Here is a 22,124-nt window from a genome sequence, read left to right as displayed (position 1 = left end):
GTGAACTAATGTGATCATGTGCTCTGAATCCAAAACAATTTTTCATCAGTAACAGCTCACAGTTCAATTCAGGAAACATTTCTGACCATCTGTATGCTGATTAATGAAGGGATAAAAGGAAACTTGAAATAGTTAAATTTCTTTCTTTTTTTTAATGTATTATTTATTTTTGAGAGAGAGAGAATGAGCAGGGGAGGGGCAGAGAAAGAGAGGGGGACAGAGGATCCGAAACAGGCTCTGCACTGACAGCAGACAGCCCGATGTGGGGCTCGAACTCATGAACCATGAGATCATGGCCTGAGCCGAACTTGGATGCTCGACCGACTGAGCCACCCAGGTGCTCCAATAGTTAAGTTTCTCAAAGAGATTTTAATATAAGAATGTGGAGCGTTTTTGATATCAACCAGCTGTAGTACAAGACTGAACAAATAGGCCTCCCTCACCCTGGCTTCCTGAACTTCAGTGATGTTCATTTTGAATAAGTATAACCAGATCTTTAGTGAATTTTTATTTAGTCATATGTGTATACATAATATACATATATAATGTGTATATAACATATATCAAAGACCTATATATTACAATATATACTCTATAGGTATTACATATATAATCTATATAAAGATTACATATTTATATACATTTATGTATTTATGTAAATGTTTTGGCCTTATATTCATTTAACATTTTCTTTTATTCAACAGAAATCTCCTTGACAGAGACACATTCTCCAAATCTGATCCAAGTAAGTATCTTTTACTTGCTTTTTTGAAACAGTCTACTTATTTTTCTTACTTGATTTTTTAAAATTTGTATGAAACTTATAGTTCTTGTTTATTTTTTAATTTAATTTTTTTAAGTTTATTAATTTTGAGAGAGGAGAGAGCACAAGCACTAGCAGTGGAGGGAAAGAGAGAGAGGGAGAGAGGAAATCCCAAGCAGGCTCCGCCCTGTTAGGGTGGAGCCAAATGGGAGGCTCTATCCTAGGGAGCAGTGAGATCTTGACCGGAGCCCAAATCAAGAGTCATATACTCAACTGACTGGGCCACGGGGGCGTCCCCTCCCCTTTTTATCTTAAATACAGTTCTTGTTTAAATATTTGTTTTAAAGCACAAACAGCACGAAGTGGGATAGTCTCAAGCCCTGCATCTCATGTACCTGGGCAGTAGTCTGGCTAAAGAGAGGGAGTTGCTTAGCACTTTGAGAATAAGACAAAGATACAATGGGAGACAGTTGACTTTGAAATTGAAACCTCATGGTATTGCCATATGGTAGAAATTATATTTGAAAGGCGACCATAATGGACCATAATTTTAAGTGATTTAGCCCCAGAGTAAGACTTTTCCTCCTCCTCCTCCTCTTTTTTTTTCTTTTTTTTGTAAATAAAAGGGGTATGCAAAGGCAGGTTTAACCATGGATGTGCTGAATTTTTTGATTCCTAATTACATATATTGAAAAACTAGAGATAACTTGTCAAATGAAAAAGATAGTTTAAATTAGAAAACAGCTGCAGTAATGTGCACATCAACAAGTGTTTCCAAATCTTGTAGTAGTTACAAATTAATATCCTGCACCTCTTCATCTCTACAAATATGTGGGCCAATGTGGATTAATTACAGGTGGAAGGTTTTGTAAGATGTTAGAATTCTTGAGGTACTCATTGGGGAAAAAACATTATAATTTGTGGGTATTAAAAATTCCCGGGGCTCACTTGACAAATGACTGGGAATTTTTTTATCCCTTAATCTTTACCCCAAACACTTCATTTCTCTTTTTGTGACTTCCTTTCATGGTTGACAGGCTTTCTTACCAGTTTACAAATATTGAGGGTGGGAGTTGTAAATGTCATATGTAGACTGTGATATGTTCTAGATTGTCCTTCTTGTGATGACATTGAGCATTATAGGTATTGTAGGAAGAGCTTGCCTTATGTCTACTAACATAACGAAATATTTCAAACTGTTAAACTGTAGTTTAAAAATTTATGTATATGTGTAGAATAATGTAGATGAAAACATTAGCGAATAATTATTACATGTTTTTGTGCCTAGATCTATGCATGTTAGGTTCTAAAGATCTGATATAGTTTTCATTTCATTTCATTTCACTTATTTTATTTTATTTTTTTAGGTAGTTTTTATCATTTGATGTTTTACTAGCAAGTTTCTTATAAGAAGAAGGCTAGGAATTAGGAAATTTTTTGTTTTTGGTTTTTTTGTTGTTGTTGTTTTGTGTTTGAGAGCAAGCAAGCAAGCAAGCGAGCAGGGGCAGGGAGCAGAAGGAGAGAGAGAATCTTTTTTTTCTAATTTTTTTTTAATGTTTATTTTTGAGACAGAGACAGACAGAACGTGAATGGGGGTGGGGCAGAGACAGAGGGAGACATAGAATCTGAAGCAGGCTCCAGGCTTTGAGCTGTCGGTACAGAGCCCAACATGGGGCTTGAACCCATGAACCGCGAGATCATGACCTGAGCTGAAGTTAGTCGCTCAACCAGCCAATTGAACCACCCAGGTGCCCTGAGAGGTAGAGAATCTAAAGCAGGCTCCGTGCTCAGAGATGAGCCTGACTCAGGTCTCCATCTCATGACTGTGAGGTCATGACCTGAGACGAAATCAAGAGTCAGACACTTAACTGACTGAGCCACCCAGGGACCCCCAGAAATTATTTTGATGTAGCTTTTGGACAGCTGGAAAAAAATTGTATACATTCATATGTTGTATTTATAAAAAGACATTTATACATTTATTTTTTCATCTTTTATAGTTTGTGTCTTATATGTACAAGGAGTTGGAAATAAAGAATGGAGAGAGGTAAGAATTAAAAAAATTTTAAAAATCATTGTACTGGAAAATATGGTATAAGTTAAAATTTGGTCAAGGTGATACTGTCTTGATTTTAGTTATTTTAAGTGTTCTTCAACCCAAAGATTGGATTTTTTTAATTTTGAAAGTCATCTTTGTGTGTGTGTGTGTGTGTGTGTGTGTGTGTGTGTGTGTGTGTGTGTTTTATTTTGGAGAGCAAGAGAGAGAGCATGAGTGGGGGAGAGGGGCGGGGGGTGAGGTATTGAGAGAATGTTAGGCAGGCTCCATGCTTAGCATGGAGCCCTATGCGAGGCTTGATCCCATGGGATCATGACCTGAGCTGAAACCGAGCCATCAGGGCACCCCGTGTTTTGTTTTTAATAATCCTCGATGTTTGCCTGATTTATGGCCTTCTTATAGAATAGTCTAGCCTTGAAACTTGTGTCTGTCTAAAGTAAATTTAATAGTTGCAATCCTTACACAATTGAAGTCTGGATTTAAGTCTCACTTTTAGAAGTCAACTGCTGATTTTATAAAATATTACTTTAAAGGATTTTAAGTGTGGAGCTTGATATTAACTATCACCTTCTTTTTGCCAGTTAGTAACCTATTGTTTGAAAATGAGGTAGAAACTCAGTTTCCTAATGCAGACCTACTTTGTTTAATGAAATAAAAACAAGGAGGCAGAATTATTTTAGTTAATTTATATTCTAGAGTATCTCTCCTTTCAAATGGAAGGATGATCACTGGAAGAGGGGGGTGCATATTAAAATAAAAGGCATTTCTATCTGCTTGTAGTTGCTGGTTATCCCAGGAAGTTAGCGCATTGTTTTAATGAGGTTACTGTTTCTGGTGAGATTTCCCTGGTGAGATTTCCCTAGTGAGATCTGTGCTATTTGTTGCCATAGATTGCTTTGCGGCCAGCCCTTTTACCAGCGTGTCTCAACTGTGAGATAGAGGATAAGAATAGGTCATTGTAATTTATTCTCAAAACTGGCAGAATAAACCAATTCAAAAATTGCCCCTACTGATAATGGGTCAGTGGGATAGTGAGCACCAGTTTCTCATATTTAATTGTTGCTGGACATTTCCATGTGATATTTTTCTCAACGTCTATTTATACAAATGTAAATTCATCAGCTTTACCTTACGGCCACTGCCTCTTTGCTCCACATATAGCTAATGGCATCACCAGCCAAAATATCAAACTGCAATTTTTGCAGTCACTCTTGACTTTTCCTCCCACACCTTTCCTGTTTATCAGTTATCCAGTGGTGTGAATTCTCTTTAATCAAAAAAAAATCTCAAATGAACCACGTCCTTTATTCATTCAGACCTATGTTATCTTAGTCTTCTCTGTTATAACATTCTCGTGAGTGCATGCTTCTCTCTCATTCCTCTAATTTTTCCTGTGATTATTTTCCTAAGAGATATGCTGTCTCTTGTCATTCACTCTAGAGTTCCCTTTCTCAAAGGCCTGGGGCCATCCACCGGAACTGCTGACTGACCATAAGAGTCAGGCTAGCTGGGGGTAAGCACTTACTAGGAGTGTTCAGAAAATAACATTACTGGAGGGGCCAATAAAGGAACTGAGATAAACATTCAAAAGGTATGGGACCAGGCATCTGGGCCAATACAGATCCCTAGTGAAGAGGCTTTTCTATTGCCTACACAATGAGATATGAATTGCTTTCTTTATAAGATCTTTCATAATAATAATGACTAATATTCTAAGTTGTTTAGATATATTGACTAATTTAGCTTGTATAATAACCTTAAGAGGTAGAGACTATTCTAATTCTTATTTTACACACGAGGAAACTAAAGCACAGAAACCTTAATTGATATTATGAAATCTACCCACTTATAAATACTGGAGTAGGGATTTCAACCCAGGTCATCTGGCTCCAGAGCCCTTGCTCTTAGATCACCTTGCTTTGCAGAATCCTTATCTGATCCCAACATTCACATTCTGGTTTTATTGATGGAAGGAAATTCTAGAAATTGATTTTTGGGTTTTATTCTTATTTAAGCTTGACTCTGAGTGAAAGACAAATTAGGAAAAAGGTCTACTATTTAGGGAAAATAACCATAATAATAAAATGAAACGGAAAACACTATTCTTCTTGTTTATTTTTTCTCCTTGAAGGAGTAAAAAGAGTTAGTAAGAGGGAACAATACTCAAAGGGGGCATAAGAAAAAGTAGAAATTGCAAAAGTGATGAGAAGTAGGACCCAGAATTATCTAGTGTGGATAGGAGCAGATGGAGGAAGATGAAGAGAAAGCAGTTAAGAGGCAGTTTCAATAGACAGCATTTAAGAAGAATTAAGTGTTAAAAACTGGAGAATAGTCTGGAACAGTAGAAAGGAAGTGCCAGATGCAGGAGCCAAGCATTTAGGAGCTAAAATCCATTGTATTTAACAGCTAATTGAACTTGCTGGATAAAGGAAAGGTGTGAAGGAATTAAATACATTATGTATATTATTAAATCTCCACAAAACCATGTGAGAAAGACAGTTTCCTTATTTTGAGAGCCAGTGTGATGTAGTGGCTAAGGAAGTGCACTTGACCTCTCTTGTTTCTTAATCTGTGATGTGGGAAATAGTAGAGATTCTAGCATATGGTGGTTCAGAGGATCAAATGTGAACCACTGATAACAGTGTCTGGCACATAGTAAACGTTATATGATTAAGGATACATGGGGACTGTAAGAGATCAAAAAAACTTTTGTAAGGGTAACAAAACTAGTAAGGGGCAGGTCAGTAAATTCCTGCATTATAAAATTCTGTAGAATTCATTGAACAAGCCCAGCTGTTGATGGGAAAATGACCTATGGGATTTACTTGGCCTCAACCCTAATATGAAGCAGTGGTGTTACGCAGCTGCTAAAAGGCTAATGCAATCTGAGGATGTGGTGATGGATGTGCAGCGCTTGCATCAAAGAAGATAATGCTGTTATGTTGAACTACATGAGATTGCCATTTTCGCATGTCAAAAACGGTCGAGTGTTGGCAATTTCATGTGATTCAATCAGATTCTATTGTATTTTGCTCTGGTGGGAGCAAATCTGGAGTGTTACTTCTCAGTCCTCCATTTGAGACCCCCCAAATGCCAACTATGTATTTAAGGAGGGTTACCATCTTGAAGAAAGGGATAGAGGCTATGCCATAGGAATAAAGGAATGTTTAATCTAAAAAATGCAAAGACTCTATTCATAATAAATGTCTTTAAAATCTTAATGTATTTTCATTTAGAAAACGAGAGTACACTTACTTGATGTTGAAACAAACAAGGAGGAAACAAAAAAAATTTGGCTCAAAGATGGAGAGACAGACATTATTTGATCGAATATGAGGAGACGTTTGTAACACTTAGAGTATCCCACGGTGGAATGTATGTGGATATAGTGGAACTGTAGCCACAGTTCCTAGAATTGTATGCTGGCACTAGAGTGGATGTCCTATTTCTGGAAGTATTCAAACGGGCTGGACTGATTCACCAGGAATGAAATTGGTGTCAGTTCTAATTTCCTAACTAGTCTGCTTTTTTATGAGACTGTAGGGTTCAAAAGAGTTTTCTAGTCATTTTATCAGTTCTTCCAATCATCTTTCAAGTATTGAACATTATTTTACAAGATGACAGCAAAAATCACTGTGGTAACTACACTCAAGATATTTGGAATCAGATAAGCAAAACAATATTATAGATACTTTATTAATAACTTTAAATCCATCCACCCATTTATCAATTTGACATATTTTTAAGTGCCTGTTATGTGGTTGCAATGGTGGGTTAGATTTTTAAATAGAGGGTATTTCTGCCTCAAGGAGCATGTAAAATATGGTAGAATTTTACCAGCAACTTTAGTGTATCTATACTATCAATATGCTGATTTAGGTATCACAACTGTGTCGTAATATAGCAGTTGTGTTTGTATTTGAATTTAGTTATATTCTGGAAAAATACATAGTAATTAGCTATATGATTTTATGTTCTGGGATGAATTATCTTTAGATAGCAAGGATTAAAAAAAAGGAGCTTAAAATATGTTGAAATAAATGCTCCAAATAAAGAGATGGAAAAAAATATTTAAAATTGATCTGTAGTTGAAATCTGCATTTTAAAAATTATATCTGACACTATTAGAATTACCTGCATATCTTATATAAATTCTAATGACTATGAATTATCAAAAGCTCTTGAAGTAATTGATCTTTTAAAACTAAAATTATATTTCAGTGCATAACAGTTTTGGAGCTAGAAATGATACTTAAGTGCCATGAATTATGAAAATATGAAAACCTCTTGGTGGCAAGTGGAAACTGCAAAGTATTATCCCTGAGGATGCACACTTAACTTTGAGAGGTTCTGAAAATGTTGCAATTAACTTCTTTGAGTTAAATTTTAGTTATCCATAGGTAATCTATTTTGTGAATTACCTTTTTTTTGTAACATTCTTTTTTTTTTAGACTTTATGTATTTATTTACTTTGGGGGCAGGGAGAGAGAGAGAGAGAGAGAGAGAGAGAGAGAGAGAGAGAGAGAGAAAGAGAAAGAGAGAGAATCTCAAGCAGGTTCCATGCTATTGGTGCCAAACCCGACAAGGGGCTCAATCTCAAGAACCATGAAATCATGACCTGAACGGGAATCCAGAGTCCTATGCTTAACTGAGTGAGCCATTCAGGTTCCCCTGTGAATTACTTTTAAATATTTAAAATTATAGAGTTAGTTTCAGATTCTCTAAGTTTGTATGTGATAAAAGAAAGCAAGCTGAAGTTTTTATAATCCTCAGCGATCACAGTTTGGAGGCAAATCTACTGCCACAGGTTGATTACTGTAATTTGACATTGTCTCTGCTTCTGAACCATTCCTCTGACTTTGAGCTATTTTAACATGTATTTATCTCCATACTGAATAATATATGTATAATATATGAACACACAAACATATTCAGAAATGATGAGAATATTGCTCATAGCCCAGCTTAAATAATACTTTACCTATTTGACTTTTCTAAACTTCACAACTAGAATTTCTACCTTGCCCCTTTGAAATTCTGTAATTTCTATATGTTTCTCATGGTCCTTGTCACCTTCTTCTTTATATCATTCAACAAATATCAGTGTTTTTTTTTTTTTTTTTTTTTTTTTTTTTTTTTTTTTTTTTTTTGTGAACATACTGTCTTTGGAATCTCAGCTTCACTTCTTAACTCAGTGCTCCTTAAAGGTCAATCTCTTGCACAATAGCATTTAGGATAGGGCTTTGTTCTTACAAGGTGCTCAGTTAATATTTGTTAAAAGGATAATTTTGAGGATACCCTCAAACGTAGGCACACACTCAACTCTCATGGTTTCAGAACTTATGAGTTGGAACAACCCCTGTAGATCATTGGGTGTAAAGGTCACATTTTTCATGTGAGAACATTTATGTGGTACACTAACTAGTCATGAGTGCTTGTTCTTCAGCTCCTGATCATAACTTTAACTATATACTTTGGAATGTGAATTATAGCATCCATTGAAAACATATTTACCTCTTGAAGCTTAGGGGATATAAGTTTCATCCTCTCCTTTTTGTTCTATAAAAAATATTAGACTGAACCATCTAAGGTTATTGATATAGGACTGGCAGCTCCCTACAATCTTTAGGCATGCACTATGGCTAACTAAGCCCCTGAGGGTCCTGTATGGCTACTGACACCACCTTTGCTCTTGGATTCATGCTGCAGAGCAACTGAACATTCTGTTTTGTTTAGTCTTCTTTTCTCTTTTTTTAAAAAGATCTTAAGGACAATATACTGTTGAGCATTCAATCTGCAGAGATTGTATTCTTCTCATTGTCATTTGAAGGATTCTTGTGATATATGTCATGACTTCTTCACTGTGATTGCTTGAGGGGATTGTACTGGAAGACATGTGAGGTTCTCTTACAAGAACACTTGCATGGCATACAGTTGAAAGAATTTTGTAGTACCAGTATCTTCGATGGTGTATATAGTCAATCTTATAGCATTATTATTTTAACAAAAAATATTTTGTGTGCCCCTCAGGAAGATACCCTATACACTCATTTGAATTCCCAAGGTCAGCCACACCAGTGTTGGAAAGAGACCTTTGGGCCTTGAAATTTTTCTCTTTAGAAAAGGACGTAAAGTAGATGGACAAATATTCCTGGTTACAGATAACTAAAAGCGGTGGCTTAATATAAGTGGTCCATTCTTTATAAGGCTCAGGGAAAGTCGATTAACTCTATGAGTGTTCTATGACCCATTGAATAAGAATCATACTTTGATAGAACTTTGCTGATTGATTATTAGTTGAAGAATTAGTAGAATAATTTTGGTCTTGAGTTATTTTTTTCCTGCTATTTATTTTTTATTTTTCCAGCTTTATTAAGATATAATGGACATATAACATTATATAAGTTTAGAGTGTACAATGTAATAATTTGATATTTGCTTATATTGTAAAATGATTATCAAAATAAGGCAAGTTAACACATACATATATCACATCCCATTATATATATTTGTGTGTGTGTGTGTTATGGTGAGAACTTTAAAAATTGACTCTTAGCAGCTTTCAAATTTACAAAATAGTTTTGTTAACTATCGTCACTCTGTATACATTACATTTTCAGAACTTATTCATCTTATAACTGGAAGTTTGTACTCTTTGACCACTTTTCCTGGCACCACCCCTGGCAACCACTAGTCTGTTCTGTTTCTATGAGCTTTGCTTCTTTTAGAGTCCACATATAAGTGAGATCATGTAGTATTTGTCTTTCTCTGACTGACTTATTTCACTTAGCATAATATCCTCAGATTTCATCTGTGTTGTCTTGCAAATGGCAGGATTAATTTCCTTTTTATTAATGGCTGAATTTCTATTCTTTTTTTAAATATGCTTTTTTTTAACTAAAATTTTTTTTAATGTTTATTTATTTTAGAGAGAGAGAGAGAGAGAGAGAGAGAGAGAGAGAGAGAAATAGAGCATGAGGAGGGGAGGAGCAGAGAGCCCGGGGGGACAGAGGATCCCAAACAGGCTCCATACTGACTGCAGAGAAACCAATGTGGGGCTTGAACCTTTGAACTGCAAGATCATGACCCAAGCTGAAGTTGGACACTTAACCGACTGAACCACCCTGGCACCCCTTTAATATACCTTTTTATTGAAATAAAACATACTCAAACCAAAGGGAAAATAATACGGCATAATAATTTGTTATAGTGAACACATTCATGTAACCACCACCTAGAGCAAGAAATAGAACCTTCCAGCAATCCAGCAATTCTGATTGTGCCCTTCTCTCCTTCCAGATTAAACCACTATCCTGAATTCTAACATTATAGGATAATTTGTTTGACCTCCTTGACTCATATTTTTCGCTTCCCTCTCTTGCCTCTGGCAGAAACCACCAATGTGTTCTTTGTACCTGTGAGCTTTTTAAATTTATTTTTTTATTTATTTTGTTAATATTCTACAAATAAGTGGGATCATGTAATATATGTCTTTGTCTGACTTATTTACTTAGTATAATGTCCTCACGGTCCATTCATGTTGTCACAAATGGCAGATTTCCTTCTTTTTTTATGGCTGAATAATATTTTACTAAATATAGTAGAATATAGTATAACCCTTTCTTTATCCATTCATTCACTGATGGACACTTAGGTTGTTTCCATCCCTTGGCTATTGTAAATAATGCTGCAATGAACATGGGGATGCATGTAATTTTTTGAGTTAGTATTTTTGTTTTCTTTGGATAGATACCCAGAAACGGAATTGCTAAATCATATGATAGTTTTATTTTTAATTTTTTGAGGAACTTCCATACTGTCTTCCACAGTGGCTCCACCAGTTTACATTCCCACCAATAGTGTAAAAGGTTTCTCTTTTTTCCACATCTGCCCCAACACTAGTAATTTCTTATCTTTTTGATAAGAGCCATTCTAACAGGTGTGAGGTGCTATTTCACTATAGTTTTGGTTTGCATTTCCCTGATACTTAGTGATGTAGGATAACTTTCATGTACCTATTGGCCATCTGTATGCCTTCTTTGGAAAAATGTCTATTCAGATCCTCTGCCTATTTTTTAATTGGATCGATTTTTTTTAACCATTGAGTTATAGGAGTTCTTTATGTATTTTGGTTACTAAACCCTTATCAGATACATGATTTGCAAATATTTTCTCCCATTCAGTAAGTTGCCTTTTCATTTTCTTGATGGTTTCCTTTGCTGTGCAGAAGCTTTTAAATTTGAGACATTTGTTTATTATGCTTTTGTTGCTTTTGCTTCTGTTGTAAGACTGAAAAAAATTATCACCAAGACCATGTTAAATTGCTTACTGCCTATGTTTTCTTCTAGGAGTTTATGGTTTCGGGTCTTAAATTTAAGTGTAATCCATTTTGAATTAGATTTGCATATGGTGTAAGATAATGGTCCAGTTTCATTCTTTTGCATTTGACTGTCCTGTTTTCCCACCATTTACTGAAGAGACCGTCCTTTACTTACTGTTTATTCTTGGTTCCTTTGTTGTGAATTAATTGATATGCATAGGTTTATTTCTGGTCTCTATTCTGATCTATTTATTTTTGTGTCTGTTTTTATGCCTGTACTATACTGTTTTGATTACTGTAAGTTGGTAATATGATCTGAAATCAGGGATTTTGATATCTCCATTGGTGTGCATATTTTCATTTTCAGTACACACTATCACATCATTTTCCAGAATTTTCCATGTCTCATTCTCATTGCAAAGCATTCTTGCTAATGCTTTGTATTGCCAGTCTTTTTAATGTTCCATTCTGGTTAATGTGCAAAGATATCGTGTTTGGATTTTAACTTCCTGCTAATTAATGTGGCTGAGCACCCTTTGTCAGGCCTCATGCCCATTTGGCTATCTGTTATGAAGTGCATGTTTGTTGTTTTTCCCATTTTCTTGTTGATTTTTAGGAGTTATTTATATCGTTGGGATAGGAATTTTTATTGCGAATATGTCTTGCGAATGTCTTCTTTCCTTTTGCAGCATGATTTTTTACTCTCTGAACTGTGTATTTTGATGAATAGTCCTTAATTTAGGTCAACATAGCAGTCTATTCCTTTATGAGTTATGCTTTTGTTCTGTTAGAGGAAACTTTCTTATTTGAAGACCATGATGATGTTCCCCAGTGTTATAATTCTAGAAGTTTTATTGTTTTAACTTTTATATTTAGATTTACAATTCCTCTGGGATTAATTTTTGGGTATGGTTTGAGGTAAAATTTACATTGATTCCATATGGTATCTAATTGACCCAGGAACATTAATTGAAGAAGTTTCCTTTCTCCACTGCACAATCATATTACCATTATCATAAATGAAATGACTGTATACGTGATGGCCTTGTTAGGATTCTGTTGTGGTATACTATGTTTAATAACTGTTTTAATAACTAAATCTGGTTGTTTGTGCTTTGGAGTTTTTTTTTTCCCTTCAAGATTTTCTAGGCCAAAGATTAGCATTTTTTCTTTTTTTTCCTTGTAAAGGACCAGATGTAAATAAGGTCTGCATAAATATTTTAGGCTAGGTGGCCCTATGATCTCTCTGGCCATTGTAGCATGAGAACAGCCATGGACAATACATGAATGCTTTATCATGACTTTGCTCCAAAGAATCTTAGTTTATTCAGCAGTCAGCAGGCCAGATTTGGCTCAGGGGCTGTAATTTTCTGAATCCTGTTCTAGGATAGTCTTAGGTTTTTACTTTACCACAGAAATTGTGGAATTATTTGCCAGCTTACACACATACATATGCACATATGAGATCTGAGATTGTGTTGAAACTGTAGATCAATTTCAGAGAATTGAAATATGTGAAATAGTATGCCTTACGACCTATGAATATGGATACCCCTCTATTTAAGTTGTCATTAGTTTCTTTTAATATGTGGTAATTTTTTATGTAGAGCTCTTGCACATCTTTAGTTTTATTTTCCTTTAGTGATTCGATATTTTTATTTTAATGTAACTCATCATTTTTCCTTTTTATTTTTTATTGTGATATAGAAAATATAATTTAGCTTTTGGATAATAACTCTGAAGTGACCTTGCTCAACTTACTAAGAATAGTTTGTGGATTTTTAAAAAATTTCTGCATAAATTATGCTGATCTACACATTAGAATTTTATTTTTTCCTATCTAATCATGATATTTATTGCACTGACAAGTACTTTTTGTACAGTGTTGAATAAAGGTGGTGATAGGAAGCATCCTTGTTTTGTTCCTGATCTTAGGGGTAAAGTTTTCAGGTATGCATCTATTGAGAGGATTATGTTATTGTTCTTTATTTTGTCAATGTGGTGAATTACATGTTTGGTTTTCAGTTAAATATATTTATGGAATAAAACCAACTGATTATGATGTGTTTCCTTTTAGATATATTGCTTGCTATGTTTTGCTAATATTTATTAGAATTTTGAATTTATGTTGTGATATTGATCTATAAATTTCCTTTCTTGTCATAGACTTCAAAAGTTTATTTAGTTTTGAGAGGGGAGGAAGGGAAGAGAGAGAGAGGGCAGAGGATCCAAAACGGGCTCCACGCTCGTAGCAGCAAGCTTGATGCCAGGCTTGAACTCACAAACTGCGAGATCATGACCTGAACTGAAGTCAGACACACTACCCACTAAGCCACCCAGGCGCCCCTCTTATGATAGACTTTAGAGTTTGTTATTTATGCTTAGGCAAGTCTCATTAATTTACTTGAAAGTATTTCCACTTTTTCTGTTCTCTGAAAGAATATATGAAAGGTTAATTTTATACTTAAATGTTTGGAAAAATTTGCTGCTAAAGCATTCTTAGCCTGGATATTTCTTTGTGGGGTATTTTAATTTCAGATTCATTTCCTTACTTTCATATATGTTTACCCAAGGTATCAATTTCCTCTTCTGTCAATTTTGTGTGCTATGTTTTTCCAAGAATTTGTTTTGCTCAAATTCTTAAACTCATTGGTGTGAAGTTTTTTATAATATACTTTTATGATGTGCTTAATTTCTGTGTATTCTATAATGATGCCCTTTTTACTTTCTGACTTTGATAATTTGTATTTTCCCTCTTATTTTCCCCTTGATGCATCTTAGTAGAGGTTTATCAACTTTATTAGTCTTCTCAAAGAATCAATATTTGCCTTTATTGGTTATTTAATATATTGTTTTAAGTTTATTAATTATTGCAATTATCTTTGTTACTCTCCTCACATTGTTGGGGTTTAATTTGCTGGTCTGTTTCTAAATTCTTCAAGTAGATAACAATATTTATTTTTAGTCATTTTTCTTTTCTACTATATGCAGTTTAAAAAAAAATTAATGTTTATTTAGTTTTGAGAAAGAGAGACAGAGTAAGAAGAGGGGCGGGGCAGGGAGAGAGGGAGACACAGAATATGAAGCAGTTTTCAGGCTCTGAGCTGTCAGCACAGAGCCCCATGTGGGGATCAAACCCATGAACTGTGAGGTTATGACCTGAGTAGAAGACCAGTGCCCCACCGATCGTGCCACCCAAGCTCCCCTCAACTGTATGCATTTTAGGCTACATTTTTTTAATAAGAAGCTTTATATCCAGCAAGTTTGATATGTTGTACTTTTGTTAGCTTTCAGATTCAAACTATTGTTTTTTTTTTTTAATTTTGAAACTATCTTTAAAAGTTTTTTTGGAAACTATCTTATATTTATAGAAAAGTTGCAAATGTATAAATAATTTTTTTCCTTTAAACCATTTGAGAATAACTTGCCAATATGATGACCTACAGCACTTGAATACTTTATTGCACAAAGGATGTTCTCCTACATAGCCATAATATAATACTGAGACTTAAGGAATTGACATTGACATGTTTCTACCACCAAATGCTAAGACCCCATTCAGTTCTCACCAGTTGTCTCAATAATACGTTTTAGAGCAGACAGATTCCATTCAGAATTGTGTGTTGCCTTAGTTGTCATTTTTTTAGGTTTCTTTTGATCTTGAATACTTAGTCTTTCCTTAACTTTGATGACCTTGACACTTTTGAAAATGGAATGTCAGCTACTGTATAGAATTTCTCTCATTTTGATTTTGTGTGATATTTTCCTTCATGATGCGACCTTGGATGAAATATCACAGAGGTGATACTATGTCGCTCTTCTTGTATCCCATCTGGTGGCACAGGATTTTGATTTGTCCCAGTTTGGGTTAGGTTATTTTTGATCACTTGATTAAAGTGATGTCTGCTAGCCTTCTCTACCAAAAGTTACTTTCCTTTTTTGTAGTTAATACTTATTTTGGGAGGAGACTCTGGGAATTATGTTGGGAAGGTAGTTAACGAGTGTGTGGTGAGATACTTTTTAAGAGTATATAAATATCTCCTTCCTCATTAAACTTTTAATTTATTCATTTATTTTATAAGTGTGGACTCATGGCTTCCTCTCTTATTCAATGGAGTTTTATATGGTATACCGTTTATTTTGGGGTTCAAATTTTCATAAATTTGCTAAATGGAAGCACCTTCAAGTTGGCTTCTGTATGTTTTAAAAATGTGCCTTGTCATTCTTTTTTAGCAGTTCCTTCCTTCCTGAGACAAGATGTCTAGGGCTTTTACTCTTTCTCTGGAAATATTTCTTAAATTCTACTTCACATGATATTTGAATAGTTAATCTGGCTCTCTTTTCTTTAAAGTTTGCATAGTTTGTCTTTTTTTTCCCCACGATTTACTTTCAATTTTCTTGTGTTTTTGTATTTATAGTGTGTTACTTGTAAGCAGCTGACACTTGGGCTTAAAAATAAATCTACATCAATAATATTTATCTTATTTGAAGTGTTCAGGTTATTTACAGTTAATGGGATTGCCAATATGTTTCAGTTTAAACCTACCATTTAGCTATTTTTTTAACTTTTAAAAATTTTATTCATATGTTTTAAATTCTTTATCTCTCATTTCTTTTCGTCTTTGGATTTGACTAAATAATTTTTTAGCATTACATATTTTTTTCCCTTATATTAGCTTGTTTTACTTTCTTTTACTATTTTTAGGAGTTACCCTAAAGATTTCAACATACCTATGACAATTTCTTGATATTTTAGAATCCGATAAATTAGTTTTGTCACAACTTTCCAGAAAATACTTAGTCCTAAAACACTTTAATATATAATGTGTGTGTACATATATATGTGTATATATATATATATATTTGTGTATATATATACATTATGTATATATATTGTGTATATATATACACAAATATATATGTGTGTGTATATATACTATATATATAATGTAAACACAGAAGATAGTTTATTATTATTTTATATCATCAATATTCTTTTTTATTCTACATATATTTACTAGGTGCTCTTCATTTCTTCGTGCATTTGAAGGTTTCCTTCAAGCATCATTTTTTTAATGTTTATTTATTTTTGAGACAGAGAGAGACAGAGCATGAACGGGGGAGGGTCAGAGAGAGGGAGACACAGAATCTGAAACAGGCTCCAGGCTCTGAGCTGTCAGCACAGGGCCCGACGCGGGGCTCGAACTCACGGACCGCGAGATCATGACCTGAGCCGAAGTCGGCCCCTTAACCGACTGAGCCACCCAGGCGCCCCTCAAACATCATTTTAATTTCATATGAAGAATTCCCTTTAAAATTTATGTTGGTGCGATTTTGCAGTTGTGTTGTCAGTAATTGTCTCAATGACTACTCTTGTAGAGGGATGTCCTTATTTTGCATTCACTTTTCTCTGTTGCTTTATTGGAAACAAATACAAAAAGCAATGCAAAAAATGAAAACCTTGGTGAATTATTAGAAGGCAAACACCCATGTAACCATTAACAAGGTCAAGAAATAGAACTTTGCCAGCACCTCAGAATTTTTTTCCATGAACTTTCCCAATCAGAGTACTCTGTTTTTAAAGAGTAACGGTGAGTGTGTTTATGGTTTTTTTATTCAAGTGTGCACTTCTCAACATTACAGTTTGGGCTTGCACACTTCAAAAAATGGTATGTATTTTCTGTGTCTTTTAGTGTACAGCTTTCCCTCCATTCCTTTGTTTTTCTTACAACTTATCTGTTACAGAAACTTGACCATTTGACCTGTAGTTCCACAGTCAGGATCTTTTTGACTATATGCTTATGGTGCAGTGCAGTTCATGGGTTTTGTTTTTTATTTTTTGTTTTTCTTTTTTTTGTATTTCTACAATTTAACAGATTATGTCAGAAAGTTGATCAGACATGGGTTCAGTTCCTTTAGCAAATTTGTAGGTGATGGTGTGAACTTTCAGTAGGAAGCAAATGATGTCTTGTTTTTGGTCTTTTTTGATGTTAGCACCCATTGATTCTTAGTGCCTTGATTTTTGTTCTTTTTCTACTTGTTAGTTAGAGTGATGTTGTATTCTATTAACATTAGCAGATCATATTGCCATTGCATACTTTATTTTCTCCCTTTTAGCCCTAATTTAGTCTTGGTTCTATAAGTAGTGCTCACCACCACTCCGTGTGTCAATATCTCTGTAGTAATTTTGGTTATCTAAAGCTCATTCTCTAATAGATTCTTTGGAAGAGCTCATGGGAACAATATTTATTATTCTTCTTTTGTGTGTCAACAACAATTTGTGTGCTTTGAATATACAGAACATAAAATTTTTTATTACGTTTTCTTTCCTTAAGTATATTAAATGTTACTCATTTTCTTTTGTCATAAAGCATTTCTGTCAAAAATTATAAAGAAAAACTAATTTTATCTTTCTTTAAGCCACATGCTAATGAATTAGAGTTTTTTATACTTGTCTGTTCCTTGCTATGATTTTCTTCTTTGTGGGCTTCTCTTATTTTATGATAGGCCCACTTTGCCTCTGTTCAGTATTTGTTACTTTCTTCTCATTTTCTTTTTTTTTTCCATTTCTTTTTGATTCTTAAAAACAAAAATATTTTTTTTTCCAATTTCTGTTAAGGCTTTATCTATTGTGATTACTCTTGGGTCCTTACTAGTTTATTCTGTTTCTAAAATGCTGTTTTATTTATTTTCTCTTTATTTCCTCTTTGATTTATATCACCTCCTTTCTCAGTACCACTAATTCTGGTTTACACAATTCTTTTAGGACTGTATGTGTTTTAGCTCTGTTTGAAATACTACATTATAGTTTTGGTTTGGTTTTTGATTATATCTTTTGGCATACTTTCATTTCCTGTAGAGATATTTATTATTCTGCTCTGTAATCGCTCTCTCTCTTTTTTAATGATAACGTTGTAATTGAGCCTTGACACCTTTAATTTTCTTGAAATTTTAAAGAAACCTGGGTTCAGATAGCCCTTCTAACTTCACTAGGGTCCTACTTCTGTTCAGTTGTGCAGTCTTCAAAAGTATGGCTCATTGTTGCTGAGATTTCCTGGCTTTGCTTCTCTCTCCATTTTTATGTGGACTTGCTCTTTTCTGTGTCACTGCTTGTTCCAGATAAAAGTTGGGATCATGTTAATTAACTTCTTTTCTCTAGCATTGGGCCTTTCAGCACTAGGATACCCTTGCATCTCTGCAATAACATCCAACAATACATTTGTGTATTTGTCTACCATTTCTGGTTCTCCACTCGAATGCTGGTCTGTTTTAAGTGACTCCATTACAGCTGGAAGCATGTCTTCATGCCTGATAATAATTGCTGAATATCATATAAGAACAATTAGAGATATACTTGAGGTGTTGGATGATTTTTTTGTTTCTCCAGAGTTGGTTTACTTTTTTTCTGGGGAGATAACTAGACTAGGAAAAATTTATTTTAATTCAATATTAGATTTGATTCACTCTGAGCTGAGATTCATTCTTCTTCAGGGTTTCTCTTCTGATTCGTCCTTATTCCTTGATGCAGCCTCTTGGAGCCCCAACTCAAAGCCTTTGTTACCTTATTTAAAAAAAAAAAACACTTAAACACATGGAAAGAAAGCATGAACATGCATATAACCCCTTTGGAGATTTTTAAAAACTCCATTGTGTCCCCTAGTTTGATGAGATTGCTGAAATCAGTTTGGTTGGCGTCTTTTCCAAATACAGGGCCCCTCTTTTGGCATCTCTTTTCTCTGGGTTTTTGGTTCCACGTGTATAATTTTTTATCAGCTCTCTGCTGCCTCCAAAAAGATTATTTTAATATTTTGTCTGATTTCTTTAGCTGTTCTCAGTGGAAAAGTTAGTCTTAAGCAACCTAATTTGCCATTGGCAGAAGCAAAAGTTTGTTCTGATCACTTTTGAATGAAAATAATTCCCAGACTTAGCTTTGCAGTGTTTCTGTTTTCTTGCTAAGTTCTCAAAAAAAATAAAGTGAATAAAACTCACAAAAACAAACACACTGAGAATTTAAGAATTTCAGCATTGAAACCATGCTTGAAACTCTATCTTACACAATAGTTATAGGAAGAAGAGAAAATTAAAACATAGGAATTATTCCTTTGGGGGATTTTTAAGATAATGATCAAAAGTTAGTTTTGAGTATATGAAATTAATAATTGTCTACCTTCTAATGAATGTGAATAAACAACATTTATTGTACATCTGTGTGTAGAACTGCTTTTAAATATTCAAAGACTTCAGGGTTAGTGTGAATACATTTTCAAGTTTATTTTCAATTGAATTTAGGTAATAACCTAACTCAGACAATCTAATTTAAAATAATTGGGTAGATTAAAATAATAATCTACTCAATTCATTTAAAAAATATTTTGCCTCATAAATGAAAATCTAACTGATAATATGATAAAAATTAACCCATATTTCCCAATAAGGACCTCTCAGATAAATTGAGTCCATTTTTTTTCTCTTCAGATGGTAAAACATGTCACTAATCACAGAATTAATGGCAAGCAATGACATGGTTCTCAGTTTCTTGAAATATTGTTATTTTTTAGAGTATGATTTCATCTTAAAATGTTTTAACTAAGGTTTTAAAGTACTATAATTTAAAAAATTGATGGAGTTAATGTCCTTTCTATATTTTATTTGCAACCATTATAGAGAGGTGATCAGGGTGGCTTTTTTTCTTGTTGTTGGCTAATGATTTATGTTCATTCCTAAAATCAGAAGATCCTAAAAAGTGAATAAAAGCCATGTATGTGTAATATACTTTTTTAACCAAGAATATTTTCTCTGTGTGTTTATTTACTTTCTTATCTGCATCTATAACTACATCTCAATGATGTATAATAATGTAACACCTAGATAAAGCCTTCAGATTTCCTACTTGTCTTTTTATACTTAAGTGACTTTCAGATCTTTGATCTGTTAAAAAAAAAAGAAAAGAAAAGGAAAGAAAAGTCTTGTATGATGAGATACACAAGAAGACTATATCTCTTTCCATCAGAGGAAGAGGTCCATGGATTTTCTGGTAATCCAAGTGTTTAACATACAAGAGGAAATGGATACAAATGGTAGTTGTGTGTGTGTGTGTGTGTGTGTGTGTGTGTGTGTGTGTGTGTGTGTTGTGTACTTTATGCAGGGTGGATATGTATAGTCCTAAACTGAGCTTTTTAAATTGAATTTATCTTAATAGTCTCTTTGCAATACTCAGTTTCTCTAGTCTTCCTGTCTGCTTTCTGGAGACTATGCTCTGTGTATCACCACCACTGAGATTTAATTCTAATCTAATAACCAAATTACAGACGTGCACTAGTCCAGATGACCTTTTTCCTTCATCACTTTTTCTTTATTTGACAAATGAACATGAACTAGGTGGCTGTTTTGGACCTTCACAATATATTAAATCTTCCTGAACATTTTTCTCAAAACAAAGGTCACCTGCTTGGTGCCATAAATAGATGAATGTTCTTCTGATACTCCTCCCTTGAAGCATTTTAACAATTAGCTGATTTAGAAATCAGGAGTATTTCCAGTCTATCATTTTCTGCAGGATTTGTTCCTAAATTGGAAAAGTAGGTATTTATCTGATTAGCTCAAGCATAAAACAAAGGAAAACTTTTCAAAAACTTGTGGTTTTTTTGTTTTTTTGGTTAAAATTTTACAAGAAACAATGTTTTATCTTCCAACAAAATTAAGTTTACCTACTTTTTTCAAATGAATGAAAACTTTCACACTTGCAGAGGAAAATAACATTTTTTCTCACATTTTCCTAATTATAAGGTGATGAAACTTAATACTGTATAATTATGTAAAAGTGCTTGACTGTCTCGTATTTGTGTATGTTCATTGTTCCAGACGGTATTGTAGTCAAGTTTGCAGGTACTTCTGGCAATCTAGGGTAGTTGATACTCAGAAAAACACTTTTTATTCATTTATTTTTATATTAAAATATTTTTAATGTTTATTTATTTTTGAGAGAGAGAGAGACAGTGCAAGTCGGGGAGGGACAGAGAGAGTCTGAGATACAGAATCCAAAGCAGGCTTCAGGCTCTGAGCTGTCAGCAGAGAGCCTGAAGCAGGGCTGGAACTCACGAACTGTGAGATGATGACCTGAGCCAAAATTGGACACTTAACTGACTGAGCCACCCACGCACCCCAGAAAAAGACTTTTTATTTATTCTTTTAAAAATTTTTAGATGTTTTTATTTATTTTTGAGACAGAGAGAGACAGAGCATGAGCAAGGGAGGGGCAGAGAGAGAGGGAGACACAGAATCTGAAGCAGGCTCCAGGCTCTGAGCTGTCAGCACAGAGCCCCACGCGGGGCTCGAACTCATGGACTGTGAGATTATGACCTGAGCGGAAGTCGGACACTTAACCGACTGAGCCACCCAGGCACCCCAAGAAAAAGACTTTTTAGAATATAACTTTCAAATCTTTCAAATGTAGCTATTTCCTGGGGTATACCATCAATAAATGTTATTAATAATTGTCTTTTCTCCGAGTTTTATTTTTATTATTTATTTTTTAAAAATTTATATATTTATTTTGAGAGTGAGTACATGTGCAATCAGGGCACGGACAGACAGAGAGGAAGACAGAGAGACTCCCAAGCAGGCTCCATACTGTCACTGGGGAGCCTGTCACAGGGCTCAGACTCAGGAACTTGAAATAATGATCTGAGCCAAAATCGAGTCTGACGCTTAACCGACTAAGCCACCCAGCACTCAACATTTTAATCCTTTCTGATCTGCATAGAATTATATGTGAATATACATTTTCCAAGGAATTAGAAATTTCTTATTTAGTAGTATAAGGCATTAGCTGAGACAAATTAGGTTTCGAGTCAAAAAGATTAATCACTTAGTTGATAGCTAATATATTCCAGCCTCTGGGAAAGAACTAATATATTTCCCATAAGCTAAACCAGTCATAATGTATCTGTGATTTCTTATTATTGCCAGTTTTCACTTTTCATAGT

At 34.2% G+C, this 22,124-nt stretch overlaps 1 protein-coding gene across 1 annotated transcript in view; it reads left to right on the top strand.

Annotated features, from left to right (window-relative positions):
• CPNE8 (copine 8) overlaps window positions 1-22,124 on the top strand; it is a 230,369-nt gene that overhangs the window by 31,036 nt on the left and 177,209 nt on the right. Inside the window, exons 2-3 of the mRNA XM_043563315.1 lie at window positions 705-745; window positions 2,764-2,810. Of these exons, the coding sequence (XP_043419250.1) occupies window positions 705-745; window positions 2,764-2,810 (88 nt within the window). The remainder of the gene's footprint in view (window positions 1-704; window positions 746-2,763; window positions 2,811-22,124) is intronic.

Source organism: Prionailurus bengalensis, chromosome B4, assembly GCF_016509475.1.
Source record: "Prionailurus bengalensis isolate Pbe53 chromosome B4, Fcat_Pben_1.1_paternal_pri, whole genome shotgun sequence".
NCBI classification, from domain to species: Eukaryota; Metazoa; Chordata; class Mammalia; order Carnivora; family Felidae; genus Prionailurus; species Prionailurus bengalensis.
The sequence above is the reverse complement of the archived record's forward strand: the minus strand, read 5'-3'. Positions and strand labels throughout refer to the sequence as shown.